This window comes from Dysidea avara, chromosome 1 (genome assembly GCF_963678975.1).
Source record: "Dysidea avara chromosome 1, odDysAvar1.4, whole genome shotgun sequence".
Classification (NCBI taxonomy): Eukaryota; Metazoa; Porifera; class Demospongiae; order Dictyoceratida; family Dysideidae; genus Dysidea; species Dysidea avara.
The window spans coordinates 307,499-329,840 of NC_089272.1; the positions used below are offsets into that span (position 1 = coordinate 307,499).

General features: G+C 37.4%; 3 protein-coding genes across 4 annotated transcripts in view; all 3 read right to left on the reverse strand.

Annotated features, from left to right (window-relative positions):
• Positions 1 to 1,954, reverse strand: part of LOC136252057 (uncharacterized) — a 16,311-nt gene extending 14,357 nt beyond the window's left edge. Inside the window, exon 1 of the mRNA XM_066044413.1 lies at positions 1,524 to 1,954. Within this exon, the coding sequence (XP_065900485.1) occupies positions 1,524 to 1,751 (228 nt within the window). The 5' untranslated portion in view covers positions 1,752 to 1,954. The remainder of the gene's footprint in view (positions 1 to 1,523) is intronic.
• LOC136252117 (uncharacterized) lies at positions 1,425 to 19,273 on the reverse strand. 2 transcript variants are annotated; one of them, XM_066044505.1, is made up of 6 exons: positions 19,066 to 19,273; positions 14,197 to 14,301; positions 5,707 to 5,837; positions 5,574 to 5,658; positions 4,909 to 4,971; positions 1,425 to 2,242 (listed from the first exon to the last, which is right to left on the reverse strand). In XM_066044505.1, exons 2-6 carry the CDS (start codon positions 14,234 to 14,236, stop codon positions 1,959 to 1,961), a joined length of 603 nt encoding a protein of 200 aa, XP_065900577.1. In that variant the 5' UTR covers positions 14,237 to 14,301; positions 19,066 to 19,273; the 3' UTR covers positions 1,425 to 1,958. The 2 variants fall into 2 exon arrangements, with proteins under 2 accessions (XP_065900577.1, XP_065900570.1); XM_066044498.1 differs by having other exon boundaries at positions 5,574 to 5,837.
• Positions 19,274 to 20,181: 908 nt separating this feature from the next.
• Positions 20,182 to 22,342, reverse strand: part of LOC136242155 (26S proteasome regulatory subunit 6B-like) — an 11,591-nt gene continuing 9,430 nt past the window's right edge. Inside the window, exons 5-6 of the mRNA XM_066033575.1 lie at positions 21,224 to 21,469; positions 20,182 to 20,356 (exon numbers count right to left, since the gene is read on the reverse strand). Of these exons, the coding sequence (XP_065889647.1) occupies positions 20,243 to 20,356; positions 21,224 to 21,469 (360 nt within the window). The 3' untranslated portion in view covers positions 20,182 to 20,242. The remainder of the gene's footprint in view (positions 20,357 to 21,223; positions 21,470 to 22,342) is intronic.

Genomic DNA, 22,342 nt, shown 5'->3' on the forward strand with positions numbered 1-22,342 from the left:
TGGGGGAGCATGCCCCCAGACCCCCCTAGCATTCACACAAGTGTAGTATTTCATAATGCCTACCCCTTGGCCTGACCACTTTAGAATTGCCTCCTCCAGCCCTGCCTATGCATTTTCATAATAAAAGGGCTAGATAGTGTATAAGTTGGGTAGTGCTAAAAGCCGGAATGGAATGGAAAGAGGCGTGTGCCAAGTTAAAAATCATTTTGTACCGTTTCCAACTATCACACAGTAACTAGAGTTGTGCTCGAGTTAGTTTTCTTCTACTTATAGGTATATGCTCGCTCAAAGTTTCTATTTATGCCAACTGTATAAATGTGTTTTACAGTCACCTACACTGAAAAACGATCATTAACCTGCTAAACTATTATTATGTAAGCATTGTAAATGTACAATTCACAGCCACTAATGTACACTGCGGTTAACTCTTGTAAATCATTGCTAACGTTAGGCAGACTTCAGAAAACCAGCTATGTTACGACACATCTACAACATAAAAATACTACTGTACATTTACCTTTTAGAATGATAAGGAAGTAACTCTACATCAGGATTAAACAGAAGGATTGGTAAGAACACAATATGCCAAGTGGCAGGCATTAAAATAGAAACTTCAATTGCTAGCATGCCTATAAATAGTAGCAAACTAACTCTAGCACATACTGTGTGACGGTTGGAAATGGTGCTTAATCCACTAAAACAATGTTTTTCTCCTTGGCGCACACTCCAATTGGTTCTGTTCCGTTCCATTCTGTTTCAGCTTTTAGCACTACCCATATAGGTTTTGGTCTGTTAGTAATGAAAATCTAATATCTGAATCTAACGCTGAATGAATAGCCATACCGTATAGAGGGAAACTTTGGCAGGGAAAACTTTGGTGAATTTGGTGATTTGCTACAAATTCGCCGAAGTTTATTTTGCAATTTAGCTTGTTATTCACCAAAATTTACCCCTGACAAAGATTCCCTCTGTATGGTATGCAGCACGTGCTGCATATATGCACACAATACTTATGTATATACACGGTACCGTTCAAACGCAATGTCATCTCGCGAGTGTGCAAGTGATTAAAAACCTCACTACACGCACCCATTTCGCTCACATTCAAGTATTCATCCCATTTTGTTTGGGATGAATTCTTTCAAGTGAAACAGGTGCCACGTCCTTTAATAAGCAAGTTTTTAACTGCTCGCACTCTCGCTAGACGACATTGTGTATTGTGTTTGAGCAGTACCGTACAAGCACAGACGATCATGCACACACATACATATATGTAACACTTAACACACACATGACTGTCTCATCACCATGCAACAATTATAAGTCACAAAATTAAAAAATTCACAGGGAGCCTGCCATGGATTTCGCTTAATATCAAATGTACGTACTCCTGGAAGTTGTATAATACTGGTGCATAACATTAATTCAATTGTGGTATTCTTTTCACCCACTGCATGGAAAACCAGTTAGTTACAGATACACACAAAACCACCTTAAAACACTGTACATATAGTGCTGCATACCATGTCTGTAATTTTTGCTGGAATTGAAATTTCTAATCCAGCACTCTGCAGCTCAAGGATCATGACTTTATTAGTTTTAAACTCAGCCAGATCATGTCCAGTGAACTTGCATTGTAGGAGATATGACATTGTTGACACAGAAATTTCATAAAATAGTTCGAAGCAACCATCTTGAATGCCTTTTAAGTGAAGTGAGTATTCTTCCAAGTTAAACTTCTGACACATCATCTCCTTCACCTTCCTCTCTATATACCGACTGCACACCCTAACTCCAACCTTGATACGCAGTACTGGCTTCACCAACCACTTTCTGTTAAATACTTGAGAGCAAAGGACCAGATCATGCTCTTTTGTTAGAGTAGATAGATCAATTCTTGTTGAGAATGTTTTAAGGGTTGTAATTGCCTGTTTACACTCAGTTATATCAACAAGAATTTAAAAAATATCATAATTATAAATTGTCCAATAGTTAGTCAACTTTCGCCACAGTTGCTCCATTGTGGTCACTCTAGTGAACACATCTTCATCCAGTAAAGGTACGTGTTGATCCCTTACAGCAGAAACAGTTCGGAGTTGTTCAATTAACGACATTGGGTTTATTCTGGGATGGTTAAATACTTGTTGTTTGATTCTGTTGGTCACCTTTGCAAACTTCACTTCAAGTTCTTGAATACTCTTTGGCTTGACATTACTCAATAAATCATCAACACCATCATCAGCTGTAGTGTATAAAAACACACTTAATTTCAGAAAACCTGTACACATTTATATGATATTAGCCCTGAGAAAATTTCACTAAAACTTGAACTACTTATGACTATCTGAAGATTGGGCTAATTTTTACAATTTTCTACCATTTTAATACAAGTATAACTATATTACAGGACACAGGTGCTCACAAAAAAGTGGATGGTGAAGGGTGGTCAGACTATTTTTCCCAGTAGCTTGGCTAAGGGGACATCGTATTTTAAATACCAGAAGTATGGAAATTGTTGAATGGAGGTGAAACAGTTCTGAGAGGTGTGGAAGCATGCTATTTACTTAGCCTCGAAAGCAAATACTAACAATTATTAGTTTCTATACTTGGGTTGCTCCACACTAAATAGTTTTATCTGTTTTTAGGATGGGTTTTGTATAAAACAGGTCTGAGGTACTCCGAATAGATGGAAATGGTATGAAACTGAATGTGGCAATAGATGACTAGCGTATTAAGCGTTTTCAACCATCACTGGTACAAGTGTTACGTTTAATAAGTTAGTGTATTCATGACCTTTGTTATCTGTAAGGATGATCAGTACCAGCAGTTGTAGCTCACTAGTGGTGTCTCCAGCATTGCAAGAATTATTATTGTAATGCTGTTTGAAACCCAGTCCAGTCCATGAATTCATTTTGCAAAAGTACAACGTGTTGTAGATTTTCCATTATATGATTAATAGCCCTCAGAGAAGGCATGAAACTAAAATCAGCTTCACTGAAGCTGCTAATGGAAGGGACTATTGTTAGAGTCTGTCACTGCTCCAGTACTTGGCACTAGATCACGCTACAGTTGTGGGTGAATGTATGAAGCCTGAGGGATAAGACTTGTATAAGATTTCCATGTTGATTTCTTCTGATTTCTGTCCATATACAGAAATTCTATCCACATAGTTTACAGTAGTATCAGTTCTTGATTTCTCATTTCTACCTCAAGAGCATACAAGGTGCTGTATACACTGATGTATGAGCATCTAGTCTCACATCACAAGCAATGAACAGTCAGTTTATAACTATGTAGCTACAAATGAGTTCACTATATAAAGTTTGGCTTGAAGCAGCCATGCTACAGAAAATTAATGAATAACTTCTTTTGATGTCTGAAGGCTTAATGAGTATTTAGATAAAAAACAGAATACTGAATTACTGATAAGATCTCCCATAGAAAGTATACTTCATTTATGCAGCGTTCCCCTTGTGATGTCAGCAACTTATGACACATTCAAAATTTTGATTACTCCTGAAGCAATTTTTGATCATGTATTTCATTAACAAATCATCAATCTCAAATGTACAACCATACATAAGGGTATCAAATCAATACATTAATGAAATTATAAAAAAAGAATTTATGTCTCCCTCCCTTTAAATGTAACGCTACAACTAAGCTGGTGTGGTTAAAGCTTGATGCTGTAGCAAATACAGTTTGCTCTTTCTCCCAACCTTCTTTGTCTAGCTATTTCATTCAAAAGTTTCAACATACTTAGAACGCACCAACAAGGTTTCTATACTATTTAGAGACCTGAGGACAATGTGGGTGACGGATATCCACAAACTAATCACAGAGCCACATAGCATATTGATCAACTGCAAATGTCAGTATCAATTGTACATAAACTTACCATCTACTGTATCTGTACAAGGCTTTATATGTGATTGTCTCTGGGAAAACGGGTCTTATCACATATTTAAATGTACTGAGAAATGCTGGTTTTAAGTATTTAGTGTGTTGTAGCTCGACAATGGTCGAAGCCTCTGCACTAATTATAAACCAATTCCTTGCCTTCCAGCTAGATCATTTACGGTTAAAGTACGTAGCCAATGGCTACGCTTCCCATCATAATAGATACGTAGTGGTTGACTATATCAGGTGTGATCCAGTAGGAGTAGTAGGAGGGGGTGGAGGGGAGGGCAGAAGGTTGTACAAAAAATTTAAAAAAGGTGAATTAGGTCTCCCTTGTTTAAATGCTTTTATTTCTATAAAATATAAAAATCTACTTTTTGTAACATAACAGTAGTTGTGACTGGTGAATCCACACATACAGATAGAATCATGTCAAACATATCATAAAGCAACTTCAGTATCTGAACTAAACTATTAATTACTAAAAAGTGAAGAAATGCCGTTGCAATCAATTCCAGTCATTATGGAAATTACAGACAATTCACCAAAGCCATAAGACATGTTAACTTGAATACACACATATGTGGTAGTAGAGAAAGAAAAGAGGACAGAGGTAATTCTATGATGCATCCACTGTCGGTGCTGCTGCTACTGTGATTGAAACAAAGGGATGTGTCAGGTCTAAGTGACAGTGAAAAGTAAAGAACTCAAGTCCTAGCATTATTTATATTTGACAGGCACCAGTCAACTACTCAGTAAAAAAATCCAAAAATTCCATAGAAACTTAGCTTCATTTTTCTTTCATGACAGCTTGTCAGTATTGGTTAGGTATAATCAAGCCCAAAAATGCATTTACAGTAATCTAAAACACTTCCTAAAGTAGTTTCTGGGTGACATATTAGGCAGCCCTCATCAGTACTATATAATACAAAGTCACAATACGTTAATATGCGTTGCACATTAAACTATGAATATTTCTATCCCACAAAATAACCCAGACACACTCACCAAGAGTATCCACCACTGCAACTGGCTGTATTGACTGACTCTCTAATACAGTTTCCACTGCTCCTGGAGACAGTACATAAAATATATGCAGTCAATTAACTACATTATAGTTAACAAAAGTAAAACTGATAGCATAAATGTGTGATCTAGCTCTAATGGTTTTGTACCATAACAATTACTATTTGTGTTTATATTCCTGTAGTCAATGTGACTATGTGATTAAGGGGTTAAGTTAGATCCCAGCTGCTGTTGCTTCTTTGGCACATGCAAAGATTACTGGAGGATCAAATCATTACCCGCTCTGAGGTAGTTTCTACGTTTTAGTGAATTTATAGGCCAGCTTGTAGGGTACCTTGATGGGATAGCAATTTCAGTATTTTCAAACTGACATAATGAGATATGGCACCGCTCAAATATAACGTCGTTTCACAAGTAAGTTATTACAAAACTTGCTAATTGAAGGGCGTGGCACCCATTTTGCTCATAAGTATTTATCCTGTTTCATTTGGGACGAATACTCGCTAGCGAAATGAGTGTCATGCCCTTTAATTAGCAAGGTATTTAACCATTCGCACTCTTGCGAGACAACATTACATTTGAGTGATAACATACATAAATACTGCCCCAATAATATTATAGAGCTAACTGCTATTATCATATCTTACTATTTGTTAAGGGATTCAATCCTAGCTCTTCTCTTCTGGCATTAGTGATGGCTATTTCCAAATGGTGCCAGGTTGCATTATCACCCTGTAGTAGCAGCCAGTTGCACAAGACAACTCGGAAACGTTCTCTCACTGTCACATGATCTGCAGCTACAACATCAAGTACAGTAGGTTTTAGTCTTAGGTTGAGCCCAATTCTTCTCCAATAATGGCAATGCACAGTCAGGAAAGTTTGAAATTCTCTTTCCTCTGGCCTGCTATTATCTAATAAACAAGGAAATAGTAATTATGGATCACTTTTTAAACCAGGCGCGCGCCCATAGCTGGCCCCGCGCGTGGTTTACTGAAATGTTTCGTAAAAGTGTGTGTGTGTGTACCTATCTACCTACCTATCTATGTTTGTCTGTACGCACCCATGTGAGCAAAAATCATTAAATGGTAAAAGCAGCTTTTATGCGTAAGAAGTAAAAGTGAAATGAAGTCTGTGTTAACTTACACACAGGTGAACTTTGCTCTGAGGCGGTTTCTTTATGGTGGTCTGAAATACGAGTGTGACGACTCTCCTCAGACTTTGTGAATTACCTTTCCTTCGAGCTTTATGGGCATTTAACAATTGAGAAACAACAGTGCAGGCCTTGTAGACTACCAGGAATAGCCTATCCCTTCGGTATAGAAAGGGGGCGTATCCCAATGTACGTGAACGAAAATGAAGAGCAGCTTTGAGGCTTTGTTGAGAGAATTTGTGGGAAGTAGCACAGCATCAACTTGTTCCACAAGGTATATATATATACTAGACATATTAAAAATTTAAAATAAGAAATAGGGATTGCTGAAAAAAGCCACAAAACAAGAAGGGATCGCTGGGGTGGTAATGTAAACCACAAATCCCTATTTTGACTCTCTATACTCAAATGGAGCATTTATAGAGAGTCAAAATAGGGATTTGTGGTTTACATTACCATCCCAGCGATCTCTTCTTGTTTCATGGGTTTTTTCAGTGATCCCTATTTGTGTATGTTAAAGCATACCCGCGAGTGCTATATGAAAAATAAAGCACTCGGCTTCGCCTCGTGCTTTATTAGCATCTCGGCCGCGCGCCTCGTACTTTATTTTTCATATAGCACTCGCGGCAATGCTTTAAATGATTTATGGAACTTTCTACTCGTGTAGCTTCACCATACACTAGGACTCGTAATTAACACGCGTTGCACGAATTATTAGCAGCCTGAACGCACACAAACTAGTTTAACAAAGTAACTCACACGTATTTCACCATAGTTTGGCATGGTAGACATTCATCGCATATTTTGGCAGGTTTTGCTTGCAACCCACAATCGATTTTATTGTGAGTCACATGGTGAAATATTTCCGTGATATCTCCAGGACTTGTCCGTTTACATTAACAATCGTAACAGCAACGTTACCTTCTCCTACCCATCATCGAAGCATTTAGGTATGTCTATAAAAGCAATCCAATAGTAAAACTCGTATTGGCTGGGGTGATTGATCACTCAGCGTGGCGAGGCTATCAGCCTTCACCGGCTTGGGTGATCAGTCGTACTGGCATGAGCCCCGCAGGCTATTAACCTGAACTAGAGCATGTGGGCAACTGTGCTTTATTGCCCACAAAGAGTGCTTTATTGCACTGCAAAGAGTGCTTTATTGAACAAATAAAGCACTCTTTGTGGTCGATGAAGCTGTTGGCCGGCTGAGAGTGTACCTTTATGAAATTAAAAGTACACTTTTTCCTTTGATCTCGCCCACGCAAAGTTCTATAACTTATTTAAAATTTTTAATATGTCTAGTTTGTGTACTTTTTTTTCCAAATCCATTTATGGATTATAAGTTAATTGGCACATTAGTGTAATAAGCTAACAGAAATTCCTTAGTTTAAAAGGCTAACTCATTAGATATCTTAATGTAATATTAATTTTGTAAACTATGATAAAGACTGCATTTTCATCCTGATTCATTTGTACACACACAAATATAAGGCAAGATACATTAATTCCTAGTATATACTCAGTGTTTGAGTCATCATTGTCACACTTGGTGCCATCGCTGAAAACACACTGCTATATGAGCTACCTACCTGTCAGAAGAATTACTGATTGTGCACCTATCATACAGGAGACAGTGTTGATGACAGCACAGGAGACTTGAAGAACAAGATGTCTAGGTGTTTATTCTAACAGAAGGACAAGAATGAAACTCAAGTTATAAGAATGGTAACTGTTAGTGTTATAATTCCTGTAGAGTCCAATTTTTTTTTTTCAAAAGAGAAGATAAATTTTCACGTGATGTAACGATGTATACATCAAGCACGTGCATTATAGATGTAGAGTTGTCTAGCAGAATAGGTAGTGAAGAGATAGTTATACATTGTAGCTGTAGTGCTATTATTGTAGCGATGATGCTTTACAACACCTTTGAATAAATGCACGTATGAACAAGGCTGAATACAGCAGCAACATTGTGAGTTAGTATTAATCAAGCTAAATAGGAGATGGCTAGGCTTGGCCGAAAAGTCTTCCTATGACGGTGTCTGCATGTACAAATCACAATGTCACTACTAGTGGCCAGTGGTGTAGCCAGTCTTACATGATTACCAGGGATTTGGCAGTCATTACCCATGCATGCAGGAGTACTTTAAACTGGCATATTGAGTTCCAATTGCCAGGACTTAGACTGGACTCTAGCCCTGGAAAGCCTAGGTGTAGCCTGCTAGCAACAGTGTGTCACAAAGTGGAACACCATAGGTATAGTCAGCAAAGTCTGGTTAGCATGTGGTCATAGCTAAATGTTTGCAACTGTCAATGTCACTAACTGATCGGAAGAATGTACTAGAATAAGTACACAGTAGTTAGTTACAGTGACATAAGTACAGTAGCACACAATCCTCCCATATAAGACTGTCAGGCTTCACACTCTGTAAGTTGTTTATGACATGGATACCATATGGGAGGGTTGTTGATGATATGTGGTTAGACCACAAAATATTTTTAAATGGTAGGGTTGTAATAAACACCCCACCCAACCTTTTTTGCGTGTGAAAAGCAGCCATGATATCAGCGCTACCATTTATCTTCCACCTATAATGGACAAACAAAGCACTCACTGTGATGGCTAGGAAGAATAAACTGGATGCCTTGCATGTGCACTTGAACGGCTTCTCGTAGCGAAGATGAGCAACTCACTAGAGACCCTAATATGGCGATCTTGTAAGGTAAAAGAGTGCTGCACAACTTCAATCTGCCATCTATTAACGTTATAAAGACTATAGTCGAAAAATACGCATCCCTGAGCATACAAGATCCCATAATTTTGTTCTTCTACGGCTTCTTCCATATACGGAATAGCAGGCAATGGCGAAGAACTTAGAAATTTATCAAGGTGGAGGCCGTTTAGCGATCTGTAGAGTACGGGTTAATTAATGGGTCATGGACACGCGGAAGGACTCAGTGAGTAAGGCTGTGTAGTTTTTATCGCGAAAAAATGGAAGCCTTGGGCTGTACATGAGTGAAACAAAATAATAATAAGAATAATTATATTATGAATAATATGAACAATTCGTGTAAAATTTGCAATTTTTGAATGTTTCTAAATTTCGTCTAGACCATTTTTACTACTATATCACAATTTGTCTGAGTTCAGTGTTTGATAATAAGCCATCTGAGTGTTGTTTTATGCTCGAGTCTGCTTTCTAAGGCTGGTTTTAGGTGACTGCTCTATTAGGATTTTCAAAAATTCTTCTGCAATCCCTATTATGAACCCACTATCGTGGTTCATGATATAGTGCATGTGTAGTGTGTGTGTTTGTGTGTGTGTGTGTGTAGTGTGTGTGTAGTGTGTGTGTGTGTGTGTAGTGTGTGTGTGTGTGTGTGTGTGTAGTGTAGTGTGTGTAGTGTGTGTAGTGTGTGTGTGTGTGTGTGTGTGTGTGTGTGTGTGTGTGTGTGTGTGTGTGTGTGTGTGTGTGTGTGGTGTGTGTAGTGTGTGTGTGTGTGTGTGTGTGTGTGTAGTGTGTGTGTGTGTGTGTGTAGTGTGTGTGTAGTGTGTGTGTGTGTGTGTGTAGTGTGTGTGTGTGTGTGTGTGTGTGTGTGTGTGTGTGTGTAGTGTGTGTAGTGTGTGTGTGTGTGTAGTGTGTGTGTAGTGTGTGTGTAGTGTGTGTGTGTGTAGTGTGTGTGTGTGTGTGTAGTGTGTGTAGTGTGTGTGTGTGTGTGTGTGTGTGTGTGTGTGTGTGTGTGTAGTGTGTAGTGTATGCAGAGCCCAAAATAATGGCCTGTCATCTGTCATTTTCCAACTCAAGTCACAATGACCGACCAAATTAAAAATGACCTGACATTATGACCTATAAAACAAAATAAGCATTTAAAAATACACTCTGTATGTAAACTGTTACCATGATGCATGTTGGTCTATCATTTAGACACATCAAGTAAGAGGCATTATATTGAGCACTGCCTATGTACATACAGTATACTTGACTGTACATATCCACATGAGCAAATTCATTAAATAGTAAAAGCAGCCAACAAATGTAATGCTAACCTTCGGCACAGGCTAACTTTTCTCTGAGGTGGTTTCTTCTTGGCATTTGAAATATGGGTGTGGTGACTCTCTAGAGACTTTGTGAACAAACTTTTCTTTGGGCTTTAGTTACACGAATGAAAATAAAGGGCAGCCTTTCTCAAAAGACTTTGCTTGAAATAACATGATAGACAGATTACAAAGCAGTTGAGAAAACACTTCTGAACACAATTGGTGGTTTGTTTGAGTTAAAATAACAGGCCCGTAGCCAGGGGGGGTTCTGAAGAACCACCCTCTTGGAAAAAAAGGTCCACAATTTCAGTAAAAAGGTCCACATTTTAGCAAAAAGGTCCATAATTTAACCAAAAAGGTCCACAATTTTAGTATACAAGTCCAAATTTTCAGGAGCAAAAGTCCATTAGCTACAGTTTACTAGATACTACTAATAAGAAGCTAAATTAAGAGCTCTGAGTGACTAATTCAGTGCTTGTATTAAATGCAATGCAAGATCGAGATACTCTAATAGAACAGTCAACCACTCTAATAGAACGATCACTCTAATAGAACAGTTACAATTACATTTTCTTTTAAAAGCTACGTAATTTACATGTAGATTGTCTAAACCGAGCTTTCATTAAAATATAAGATTATGGTGGACAAGCCCCTCCATGCAGAGCCCATGAATAGCATTCATGCTTCAACTCCATGCAATGTGTAAATTTCATTGTTTAAGACACTCTTTGTTCTGCTCCACTGCCCCTGTTGATCATGGCAGAGTGCTCAATCTTTTCATTCTTATCCACTGTGACATCCCAATATATTATATTTAGACACATGCATGTGCAGATGGTATAGCTCATTACAGTAGCAGTAGAGATATATTTTTCCAGATATCATCCATACAGCTGGTCTTCAGCTTGCATAAAATAATATTTATTTTTATTGCCTGAAATACCACTAAATTCAACCTTTTAGCATCTATTTTCAAAAATTTCCTGGGGGGGGCATGCCCACAGACCCCCTAGTTTTAGCATGCTTTGCATGCTGGGCGCCACACCATAATATAATCTGAATCATGTCATATAAAATGGTCCACTTTTTTCTAAAAGAACCTACCCAGACAAAAGTCTGGCTACAGCCCTGAAATAACTAGTGAATTACAAATACACTCAATTACAATAACTGAATAGCAAATTTCCAGGTAGCCATTTAGCAGTGTTGGGGTAACGCATTACTTATGTAATGCGTTATGTAATAATTATTACTTTTGTGGTATTGTGGTAACTAAGTAATATAACGAAATACACTATAAAAACAGGTAATATAACTCAAGTTACTTTACTTCATGTAACGCGTTACCTAAGTAATATAGTTACTGTAACGAGTCTAATATTACGCAATATTATTACTACCAGTAACGAACTAATTTCATTAGCAATCCACTGAGTAGCGCCTAGCCACTACGAAGTAACGAAACCTACTGAATGAAGCTTATTCACCAGCTTCTTATTTATAACTAGTGCTGAAACGAATAGGAATTTTTAATATTTGAATAGTCTTGAACAAAATGACCAAATTTATTCTTTAAGTTTACACTTCTATTGAATAAGTACTGAAATCTTTTGTTAGGGAGCAAGGTAAGGCCTAAGAGCTATTTCTGTCATTTCTAAAATAGAATTTATACAGCATAGATACATCACTTCATTCACAATCTTAAGTTTCAAGGCTGGTTTTCCATCTGAATGTAGTGCACAAAGTGCTAACGATTATTCGAATAGTGTGTTAACGAATCGAATAGTGTCATACCGACAGAATAGTTAAATAACCGAATAATCATTTCAGCACTACTTATAACCAAGATTTGCACATTGCCCAACAACGCAATCATAAGGTGGTAGTTTCACACATGACAGCTTAAGGCTGTGGACACAAAGTAATATAATATGTAATATTATTATAGTTACTTTCAAAAAGTAACTGTCCCAACACTGCCGTTTAGTTTAAATTAGTTAATTGCATGGTATTTGTAATTTGTTCGGTGTTACAGGGCTGGAGCCCGAGTGGTCATGCAGGCCATCCATGAACTGCAATGGTGGTCATAGTCATGTCACTACTTTTTATTGATCTGAAGTGATATTTAAGTCAGAGATTATCTCTTTCATGTGATACTCAAATGTATGTGCTAAGCATAATATGCAGCATGCATTTTTAGTGTGCCAAGCTAGGGGGGGTCTGAGGGCAAGCTCCCCCAGGGAATATTGAAAATAGATGCTCTGAAATGGCATCTGTAGGCTATTTTATATACAATTTTTTTTCTTGCTTTGCAAGACCTTGCATAAATTATGCACTTTTCTTGCAAGATTCTTGCATGCAAGAGTGCTGTGCAAGATACTTGCAAGAAAAGGGATATTTTCATTGTAAGTTTCTTGTGTTTCTTGCAAGAACTGTGCTTGCATTACAAATCTTGCAAGTTGTGCAAGATATTTTTTTCCTGGGCAGTGACTGTGCAATCTATACTGAATGCTCTATTAGAGTACAAGCACACAAAAATTTTGGAATTTTCAACTAGAGTAGGGACCATAGCACATTGATAAAAAGTACTGAAACAAGCTGGAGTAGTGCACAATACTAAATCACAGTAAAACAATAAGAAGTGTTATATCCCTACTGTGCTCAAGATATCATAATGGAAATGCACAGTAGGGATATAACACTTCTTATTGTTTTACTGTGATTTAATATCGTGCACTGCTCCAGCTTGTTTCAGTATGGTCCCTACTCCTATTTGAAAAGTCCAAACTTCTTTGTGCACTTGTTTGTTAGCTTTTTTTTTGTAAAATAAAGTTATTATGACTGGTGAACTCACGCATACCGCATCAAAAGAAAGAAATGGCGCCATATGCCCCAGCTATCAATTATTGTCTGAAAAGTGAAGTATCCATTGTCAGTTATGTTCAACCTGTTGTTACACAGCATTGCTTCAGCCGGACAAGTGTCTTTTGGCATACCACAGTTACATGTACAATGCACTCTTCATGGACTTACGTACCAGTGTCCTCCTTTGTGTCCCATTGACAGCGAAAGGTGTCGATTTGGTGGTAGCGCTTGACGTATTGGAAATTGTCTGTATTTTTCATAGTGGCTACTTTGACTGCAGAGGTGCTTTTCAAACAATTCTAATGACATTGAAAAGTGAAAAATTAAGCCTATAACCTTAGCTGTTATAGAGTTATGCTTGACTGAAGGTATCAATCAGTCAGTCAGTCAGCCAGCCATAAAATTGAAAAAAAATTCATATATAGCAACTTGTTGAAAGCATTTCGGGTCGATCTGAAAGCTTGTTTGGACTTAGTTTTACCTACCAATACTGCCTCATCATTATCAGGGAAAAATGAGGTTGGTTTTTGGGTGATGTTTATTCATGGTCCACGCCCAAACCTTACTATACAGTACTATTGTACTGTATGATATTGTGATGATTGTTCTATTAGAGCTTGATCTTTTTACAAATTCAAGTAGCTGAAAAGTGGTCTGGTCTACGGCCCTGATTTAGAAGTAGCATAGCATCAACTTGTTCTAATCCACAATTTTTTAAATTGGTCTCAAATACAGAGCAGATTTAGTACGAACAAAGTAAATTAAACCCTTCATGCATTATAGTTGAAAACAGAGAAGGGCTGATACAAAATAAGTGCTATCTAAAAAACCCACGGTAATTGATAATTTGAATTGTTAAAAAAAACAATGTCTAATTTCATGATGTAGAGTTGAAAGGCTCCTGGAGACTTTTAAAATCCATTTCAGTCACGTTCTCTTCCTTGCTAAACAGTTCCCACTTTCATATTGAGAAAAGTCAAACCATCGGAGTTGAATGGGGTTGATCATACCGCTGTTGTGAGCGTAAGAAAGCTTTCAATTGGCATGTATGTATATTTTAGCAATATCTTCCTGAAATAGGTTCTCTGTACAAACCCTATGGCTCACATAAACACGTTGACTTCTAACATTTTAGGTAGTCATGACAACATAACATGTGCTAAAATTAACTATATATGATATTCAGTATTCACACAATATTCACATATACATCACTTACAATCCTTTCCAAGTGTCACCAAACCCTCAATGTCTGTCATCTTTGATTGTCACTGTATACAAAGTATTTATTGCTCTATAGAAAACAATCTTGGCCTTTTTGCACCTACCGAACAGATATGCATGATTAAGATGATTCTCTACATGTCATTTTAGTGTCATATGACTAGACCATTTCCCACTTATCGATTGGAGCTTTAGAGTAAGTGCTTACAATTCAAAATTGATAAGTGTTGTGACAGAGAAAAAAAGTCTGGGCATAATAGCATATATATATGGCTTCATTACTATTAGTGTTGAAAGGAAAATTACATTTAACTTGTTAAAACACTATTTAAATATTTAAGCTGTGCACGGATGTAGACAACCTTATATGTCAACAAAGTAGTATATTCTTAATGCTATTTTTAAATTGGATAGTTAATAGTTCTCAGGCCTTAGCTTACTAGTGAAGGTTTCAAATTGTTGTTTATTATTCTTTACGGTAGCACTGTATTTTTAAGATTATTAAAAATAAAGTAGGGATCCAACCAATAAAGAGTAGTGAAACAAGAGATGAATGATGGTATTTTACAGCATAGCTGGGTGGGAAAATGGTATATTACAACAATTGATTTGTTCAATGTCAAAGTAGAGATTTTCCCACTAAGCTATACTGTAATATCATGATTCATCTCTTGTTTCACTACTTTCTATTGCTTGAATGTCTACTTCATTTTTAGTTTGTTGCTATTCAAGCATGACTGTTCTATTAGGGTGACTGCTGTATTAGAGTATCTCGAGTTAGCCATTACCTACCAGGGTGTGTGTCACTGTTTTATACTTTCACTGTGCTAGTAGTAGAGCAGCAAAGCAACAAATTTTGATGAAATTGTTCACTTTGCAATAAAAGCACCAAATTTTCTGTGGAAGTTGAATTATTTGAGGTATGTTGCCATGTAAAAATCATTGCCTTAGGGCATGTTTTGAAAATTTAAACTAGGGTGTAAGTCCATGGTCAGAAAACCATACAAGTGCATCCAGTTTTGCTTAAATTGCATACTACAGGTGTGATCAAAAAATCTTTCAAAATGTGGTAAAATAAACTGTTTTTATACAGTTCTAATGGAGCCAATATTTCAGTGTAAATAATACAGGCACAATCCAATAGAAATAATATATTGCACATCTATGGCTTATACCATGAACTTCCATGCTTCTTAGCATGGCAAGCTAATGACCTAGATGGATACCTCCCTAGCTTGATCAGCTTTTGAATACGACTATCCCTTGCTTGTCTATTAAGATGCAGTTCCAGTATATCAACGCACTATTGAACACTTCTATGGTTTTGCAATACATTTTCTATTGATTTCACTTGTCAGGTCCTTTGAGTGTGGTAATTGTATCTAAGGAAATGTTGTACCAAGTTTGGTGCTTTCATCAAAAAGTGAACAAGCATTTTGCTTTAGTTGCTCTACTATAGCATTATGAATACAGTTATAGACCACCCTAATAAGGGAGTGGTGATTGAATAAATAGATTAAGAGGTGTGTTTTCTGAGCACGATTGTTATTAATCAAACAAGATTGTTAATGGGCATTGCTTTGAAATTACCGTGAAGCTACAGGTATCTACCGAGTGTATTGATATGGAAAATTAAATCCTTGATATGATTTCAATGCATGAAAAACTACCAGTCCGATTGAAGATAACAGGAAAGGCCTCCAGCCTTAGGCAGGCAGATGAAAATTCGAATTTCAGTGATTTAAAAAAAAAATTCTATATCCGGCCACCTGTAGTGTTTTCTTGATTTTAATGCTGTATTTGATTTAGATCTAGATGGACTAATGTTATTTTGGAAATATGATTTTCGTCACATAAGATGTCTCTAGGATGGTTTTTAAAGGTGGCATTTTAGGCGGCGTACATACTTAAACAATACTACCAACTGTTTGATAGGGATTGGGCTTTTTTGCCCTTAATATCACCAAGAAGCAGCCTTACTTTTCAGCTTGGTGGTATTGGTTAAGCACAATCAAGTCCTCAAAATGACCCTATGGATTAAAATAAATCAATTTAACTGAATTTTCTACTAACTGACCAACTGATTCCTTTAGTTAAACATATTAAATTAGACTATGCTTAACAGTACGGGCTTGATCTCTTCACTATTTATCATCGTTTTGGCCCAAGACATGCCTTTTCACTACTGTAGCAGCTACAGAGCATGCATCATGGACTTACTTTGATTGATTTTTATTTTAGCCTTTCTTCCATATGAGCGTACAAAAAAGAACACACACACACACACACACAAAACAATGCACAACAGAAGCAAAAGTACAACACAAACAGTTACAAGAGCTATTAAACACATCACAAAAACAATACACACTAAAATTACACATCATTACACAATATAAAATTATACACCGAGGATGGGAACAGAGTAACGTTATCAGGTAGATCATTCCACCAGAAAGTCTAAACAGTTTCTTGGGAAATGACAGTCTGCAAAACACAAATCATTGATCTAGTATTATATCCATGATTAGTTCCAAATACTACAGGAGAAGCCGGCACAGCGCCATCACCAATATAAACCTTCTGTAAAACAAATAAGCAGCAGTACTTAAGTAAAGATGACACAGTCAGCCAATTAAAGTTGGCATGATGTTCTGACACATGGTAAAATTGTGCAGTGATACGCACACTCCAATTATGCAGTCGTTGCAAACGATGAACATTTGACTGAAGGACCCCAAACCGGTAATGCATAAATCAGGCCAGAAAATACAAGTATTGATTACTAACATCTTGATGATATCAGTTGGTAAAGCTTTTCTGTGAGAACTAATCCAGAATAGGTAATAAGACATAATAGCAGCTACATGCCTTTGTCCTCCCTTTTTCCACTGCCTTGAAGGTACTGATTCATGGTAACATGTGGTGGCTTCAGTGCAAGCTAACTGGCTGTTATGATAATCACGTGCGTTTAGAGAGAGTGGGTAATTTCCCTCCATATGCGGCATTAATAGAGTAAATTATCTGTTCTCGGACACCATGTATACTCGGACACTCGTTCTTGTACACTGCTGGACAGGATCCTACGAAAATTGGTGTGGACATACGTTGCATATAGCCTAACTATACCTCCAAGTTTGAGCCAAAATGCTTGTTTAATTGTTGTGTTAGACCACATCAAAGTTGTTGCTCGAAATCATATATTCTCGGACAAAATTCAAGTATTGTCGGACACCGGTCAGTAATCCTACATCAAATATTTTAAAGACTTACCACCAACACCATCTGTTAGGGCTGTTCATTAGCTAGCAGCAGAGCCATAGTTTATTTCTTTCTATCTCATTTGCAGGAAGCTGTGATCGGAAATGTGCGAGTGTGTTACCACCTCTATTCTCAGACACGAACTATCAGCTGGTTCTCGTACATGGTTATACCAAATCGTACAAAAATTATTGTGGACATAGTTTACACATAGCCTATCTAAACCTCCAAGTTTGAGCTAAAAAGCTTTTATGGTTGGCTAACTAGAGCGGATTAAAGTTTCCACGAGAAAATTGGTATTCTCATTTTTCTCGTATAATAGCCAATGCTTCTTACACCAAATAATTTATCCACTTCCTACCACCACCATCTGATAGAGCTGTTCATTGGCTATCAGCAGAGCCATAGTTTATTTCTTTCCATCATCGTTATGGATGGTTATGATCGGAAATATGCGAGTATGTAATTACCTCTATTCCCAGACACATTATTTTGTGCTGTCTGATTGAATCTTGACTCCAGCTATTTCTGGTGGTACAAAAAGGTAGTTCACTGGAATTACATGCTATTTAAAGTAGTTCAAGTCAATGAAATCACCAGAAATAGCTGGAACCAAGATTCAATCAGACAGCACAGAAACAATGTGTCGGAGAATAGAGGTAATTACATACTCGCATATTTCCGTTCATAACTATCCATAACGATGATGGAAAGAAATAAACTATGGCTCTGCTCATAACCAACGAACAGCTCTATCAGATGGTGGTGGTAGGAAGTGGATAAATTATTTGGTGTAAGAAGCATTGGCTATTATACGAGAAAAATGAGAATACTAATTTTCTCGTGGAAACTTTAATCCGCTAGTTAGCCAACCATAAAAGCTTTTTAGCTCAAACTTGGAGGTTTAGATAGGCTATGTGTAAACTATGTCCGCAATAATGTTTGTACGATTTGGTATAACCATGTACGAGAACCAGCTGATGGTTCGTGTCCGAGAATAGAGGTGGTAACACACTCGCACATTTCCGATCACAGCTTCCTGCAAATGAGATAGAAAGAAATAAACTATGGCTCTGCTGCTAGCTAATGAACAGCCCTAACAGATGGTGTTGGTGGTAAGTCTTTAAAATATTTGATGTAGGATTACTGACCGGTGTCCGACAATACTTGAATTTTGTCCGAGAATATATGATTTCGAGAAACAACTTTGATGTGGTCTAACACAACAATCAAACAAGCGTTTTGGCTCAAACTTGGATGTATAATTAGGCTATATGCAACGTATGTCCACACCAAGTTTCGTAGGATTCCGTCCAGCAGTTTACGAGAACGAGTGTCCGAGTATACATGGTGTCCGAGAATAGATAATTTACTCTACTTGATGACGACTGGGGAGTTTCTCTGAGAATTCCCCCGATTGTAATACGACCAAAAAAATTTAATCAGTGTGTTGGTTTAACCACCCGCCTCCACTATCTAAGTGAAGACTGTACGGTCATTAACTAGCATTTCCTATGATTTCAGCCAACTTTCCCTTGCTACTTATAGATTTGTAACTGATAATTCGTAATAGTCTATGTGCTTTTGCGTGAAAGTGTATTACCTGTCAGCCTGTATGGTGGGGTGTTGAGTCGACCTATAAGCGCCGATATGAGCAGTGTAGACTTCCTGATCCGGTGGTTTTCGCCAACAGTCTGAAACAAATACACTACAGATACTTCTCCTGCAGCAGTCTACCGTTGCGTCATAGATAAACTCTGGCGCCGCGAACTGCAAGAGCTTCAGAACTTTGCGGTTAAATGAGTCACGTGTCACACCCTCCTGGTTCCATTGTCTGCTTAGTGTTGTGGGCAGTTTACTCAAAGTCTTTGGTTCTGGCATGGATTGCACTTGACTGGTTGTAGATCAGTGTTTGTACTTAGTAGTGACCTCCCTTTGCTCATACGGTAGTAAGCACACTAAGGCCACTCCAAGAAAATTCTTTGTTTCCCATTTCATTGACCTCAAAAATACATGCGGGCAGGCGGTTCATTATCCATTACAGATATTTCCACTATTTTTCGAAATTCATTACTAACTTACAGGTAGAAATATTGTTATTAGTGATTATTGTACAGAACTCAAAGTTGAGTGTAAAAGTACAAAATTAATTATAAACTGAGATTACTTAGACTGTTCTTGAATTGAGACAAGGATTCTGACATCACACTACACTTGGTAACCTGTTCCACATACAAATAGTTCATGGAAAAAATGAATGTTTATATGAGTCAACCCTGGTAGCTGGCTGAATGAATCTATGAGGATGGCCTCGGGAGATGTTGTTTAAGTTGGAGTAAGTTAGTGGTAAATTATGCTGGATATAAATAAGTCCATGGATGATTTTGTCAATTTCATCTGGTCTCTTCTTTCATGTAAAGTATATTAAACTAAGAACCTGAACAGTAAAAAGCTAGCTAAATGAGCTTTCTGAATGCTAAACTAGTTACTGCTATGCAATCACAGGATAAATAATAGAATAAAATGTACAGTTGACATCAATGATGAACAACCATGCGGGAAGAGAATCTGCATGCGGGGAAACAATGAATTTTCTTGGAGTGGCCTAAAGGTTTGGGAACACTGTTATGACGTCAAGTATGCATGAAGCACATGCATACTTGACGTCATACACCGTTATGACGTCAAGTATGCATACACCCCATGTCAAGATGAGTCATTCTGAACATTTAGTATTCTAATATTTTAATACACTGAAGATCACTAGTTGGCTACTACTACTACTTATAGAAGTCATGTTCCTGAGAGTCCTTCTTTGTGTTGTTCTTGTATCCCTTCTCAAAATCTTTTGGTAGTACCACATATCTGTTCTCTCTCACTGCATGCATGCCAGCCTGTAGGATGATAAGATAATTATTATTATTATGATGGACACTATTGGACAAATGTACAGTTCAAACTAAAGTTTAAGTGCAATGAGTCACCAGTCTCATTTGAAAACCATTGTTAATCTGTCTGTTAAAGACATCACATCAACATATTTGATACATTGCATTGCAGTTCATCAACATTGTTAAAATGTTTGGTCTTCAATTCACCAAAAAAATTCCTATGTCAATTTCTTTGCACTATACAGTACTTCAAATTCAAATATGTGGTCTCTTGGCAACCAGCACACTGAGTAAATATGTGTGGAGCATACATTAATGAAGATTCTGCCTTGTATGCAAACAAGCAAATGGACAATATATTAGAGAAGCAAGAGTTACTAATAGTTTCCACTATTAGTAACTCTTGGTAGAAGTGTGGCTAAAGAGAACGTTAGATATCTATCCCACTAAAAACCCTCCTATTTTGAAAATGATTTTGGCAAATTTGTAATAAGCTAAATAGATTAGTATTGGATGGAATGTGGGAATTGTTATGAAGGGCGGGATTGTAGAAACTTGGACAGGGGTTTGTGGCCATAGAGCTCTCTCAGGTACATCTATTTGTTTTATAGGGAGCACTACTAGTTATAAGAAGCAGTAATTGGGTATCAATATATTTACAAGTACACAATTTTTTTGGAATTTTCAACTAGAGTAGGGACCATAACACATCGATAAAAAGTACTGAAACAAGCTGGAGTAGTGTACGATATTAAATCACAGTAAAACAATAAGAAGTGTTATATTCCTACTGTACTCAAGATACTATAACACCAACAGTTATCAATTGTGCAGGTTATGACATCACATACACTACAATAAGGTGGTCACCTCTTGACAGATGGCATTGATGTCTGCTCCACTGATCTTGTCCGGACGAGCCACATCTGGTGAGAAACTGGTCAAGGAGTCATCAACCAGAAGAAGTGTACACCATTGTAATAAATATGAAGCAGGGTTCCAGTGATAAAAAAGTAGGGAAGCAAGAGATATGTAGCTATGACAACATAGACATGTGGGAAAATCCTTACATTTGCATGTTACCACCAATGCTAAAGTAGCAATTTTCCCACAAGGCTAAGTTGTAACAGCTACCACCATTCACATAACTAGCTTGCTTCACTACTGTTTATTGATGGAACCCTACTTCAATTTTAAATGAATAACTTTTAACTGCACTAGTTTGTGTTATACAGGTAGCATTGCTATTATACACATGTGGCTGTGACTGCTTTATTGAGTATCTCAATCTTACTGTTTATCTCAAGTGAGCTACGTCGTTCAGTACCATATCTTGTTTATCTCAAGTGAGCTACGTCGTTCAGTACCATATCTTGTTTATCTCAAGTGAGCTACGTCGTTCAGTACCATATCTTGTTTATCTCAAGTGAGCTACGTCGTTCAGTACCATATCTTGTTTATCTCAAGTGAGCTACGTCGTTCAGTACCATATCTTGTTTATCTCAAGTGAGCTACGTCGTTCAGTACCATATCTTGTTTATCTCAAGTGAGCTACGTCGTTCAGTACCATATCTTGTTTATCTCAAGTGAGCTACGTCGTTCAGTACCATATCTTGTTTATCTCAAGTGAGCTACGTCGTTCAGTACCATATCTTGTTTATCTCAAGTGAGCTACGTCGTTCAGTACCATATCTTGTTTATCTCAAGTGAGCTACGTCGTTCAGTACCATATCTTGTTTATCTCAAGTGAGCTACGTCGTTCAGTACCATATCTTGTTTATCTCAAGTGAGCTACGTCGTTCAGTACCATATCTTGTTTATCTCAAGTGAGCTACAGTCGTTCAGTACCATATCTTGTTTATCTCAAGTGAGCTACGTCGTTCAGTACCATATCTTGTTTATCTCAAGTGAGCTACGTCGTTCAGTACCATATCTTGTTTATCTCAAGTGAGCTACGTCGTTCAGTACCATATCTTGTTTATCTCAAGT

What these genes read in the sequence shown, in the direction of transcription:
- LOC136252117 (XM_066044498.1), bottom strand. Translation starts at nt 14,236, where the DNA reads ATGACAGACATTGAGGGTTTGGTGACACTTGGAAAGGATT. An exon ending in ATTGAATCCCTTAACAAATA is followed by an intron (nt 4,972 to 5,573) that starts GTAAGATATGAT and finishes TACTGTCTCCAG; the next exon opens with GAGCAGTGGAAACTGTATTA. An exon ending in TGCAGTGGTGGATACTCTTG is followed by an intron (nt 2,243 to 4,908) that starts GTGAGTGTGTCT and finishes TATACACTACAG; the next exon opens with CTGATGATGGTGTTGATGAT.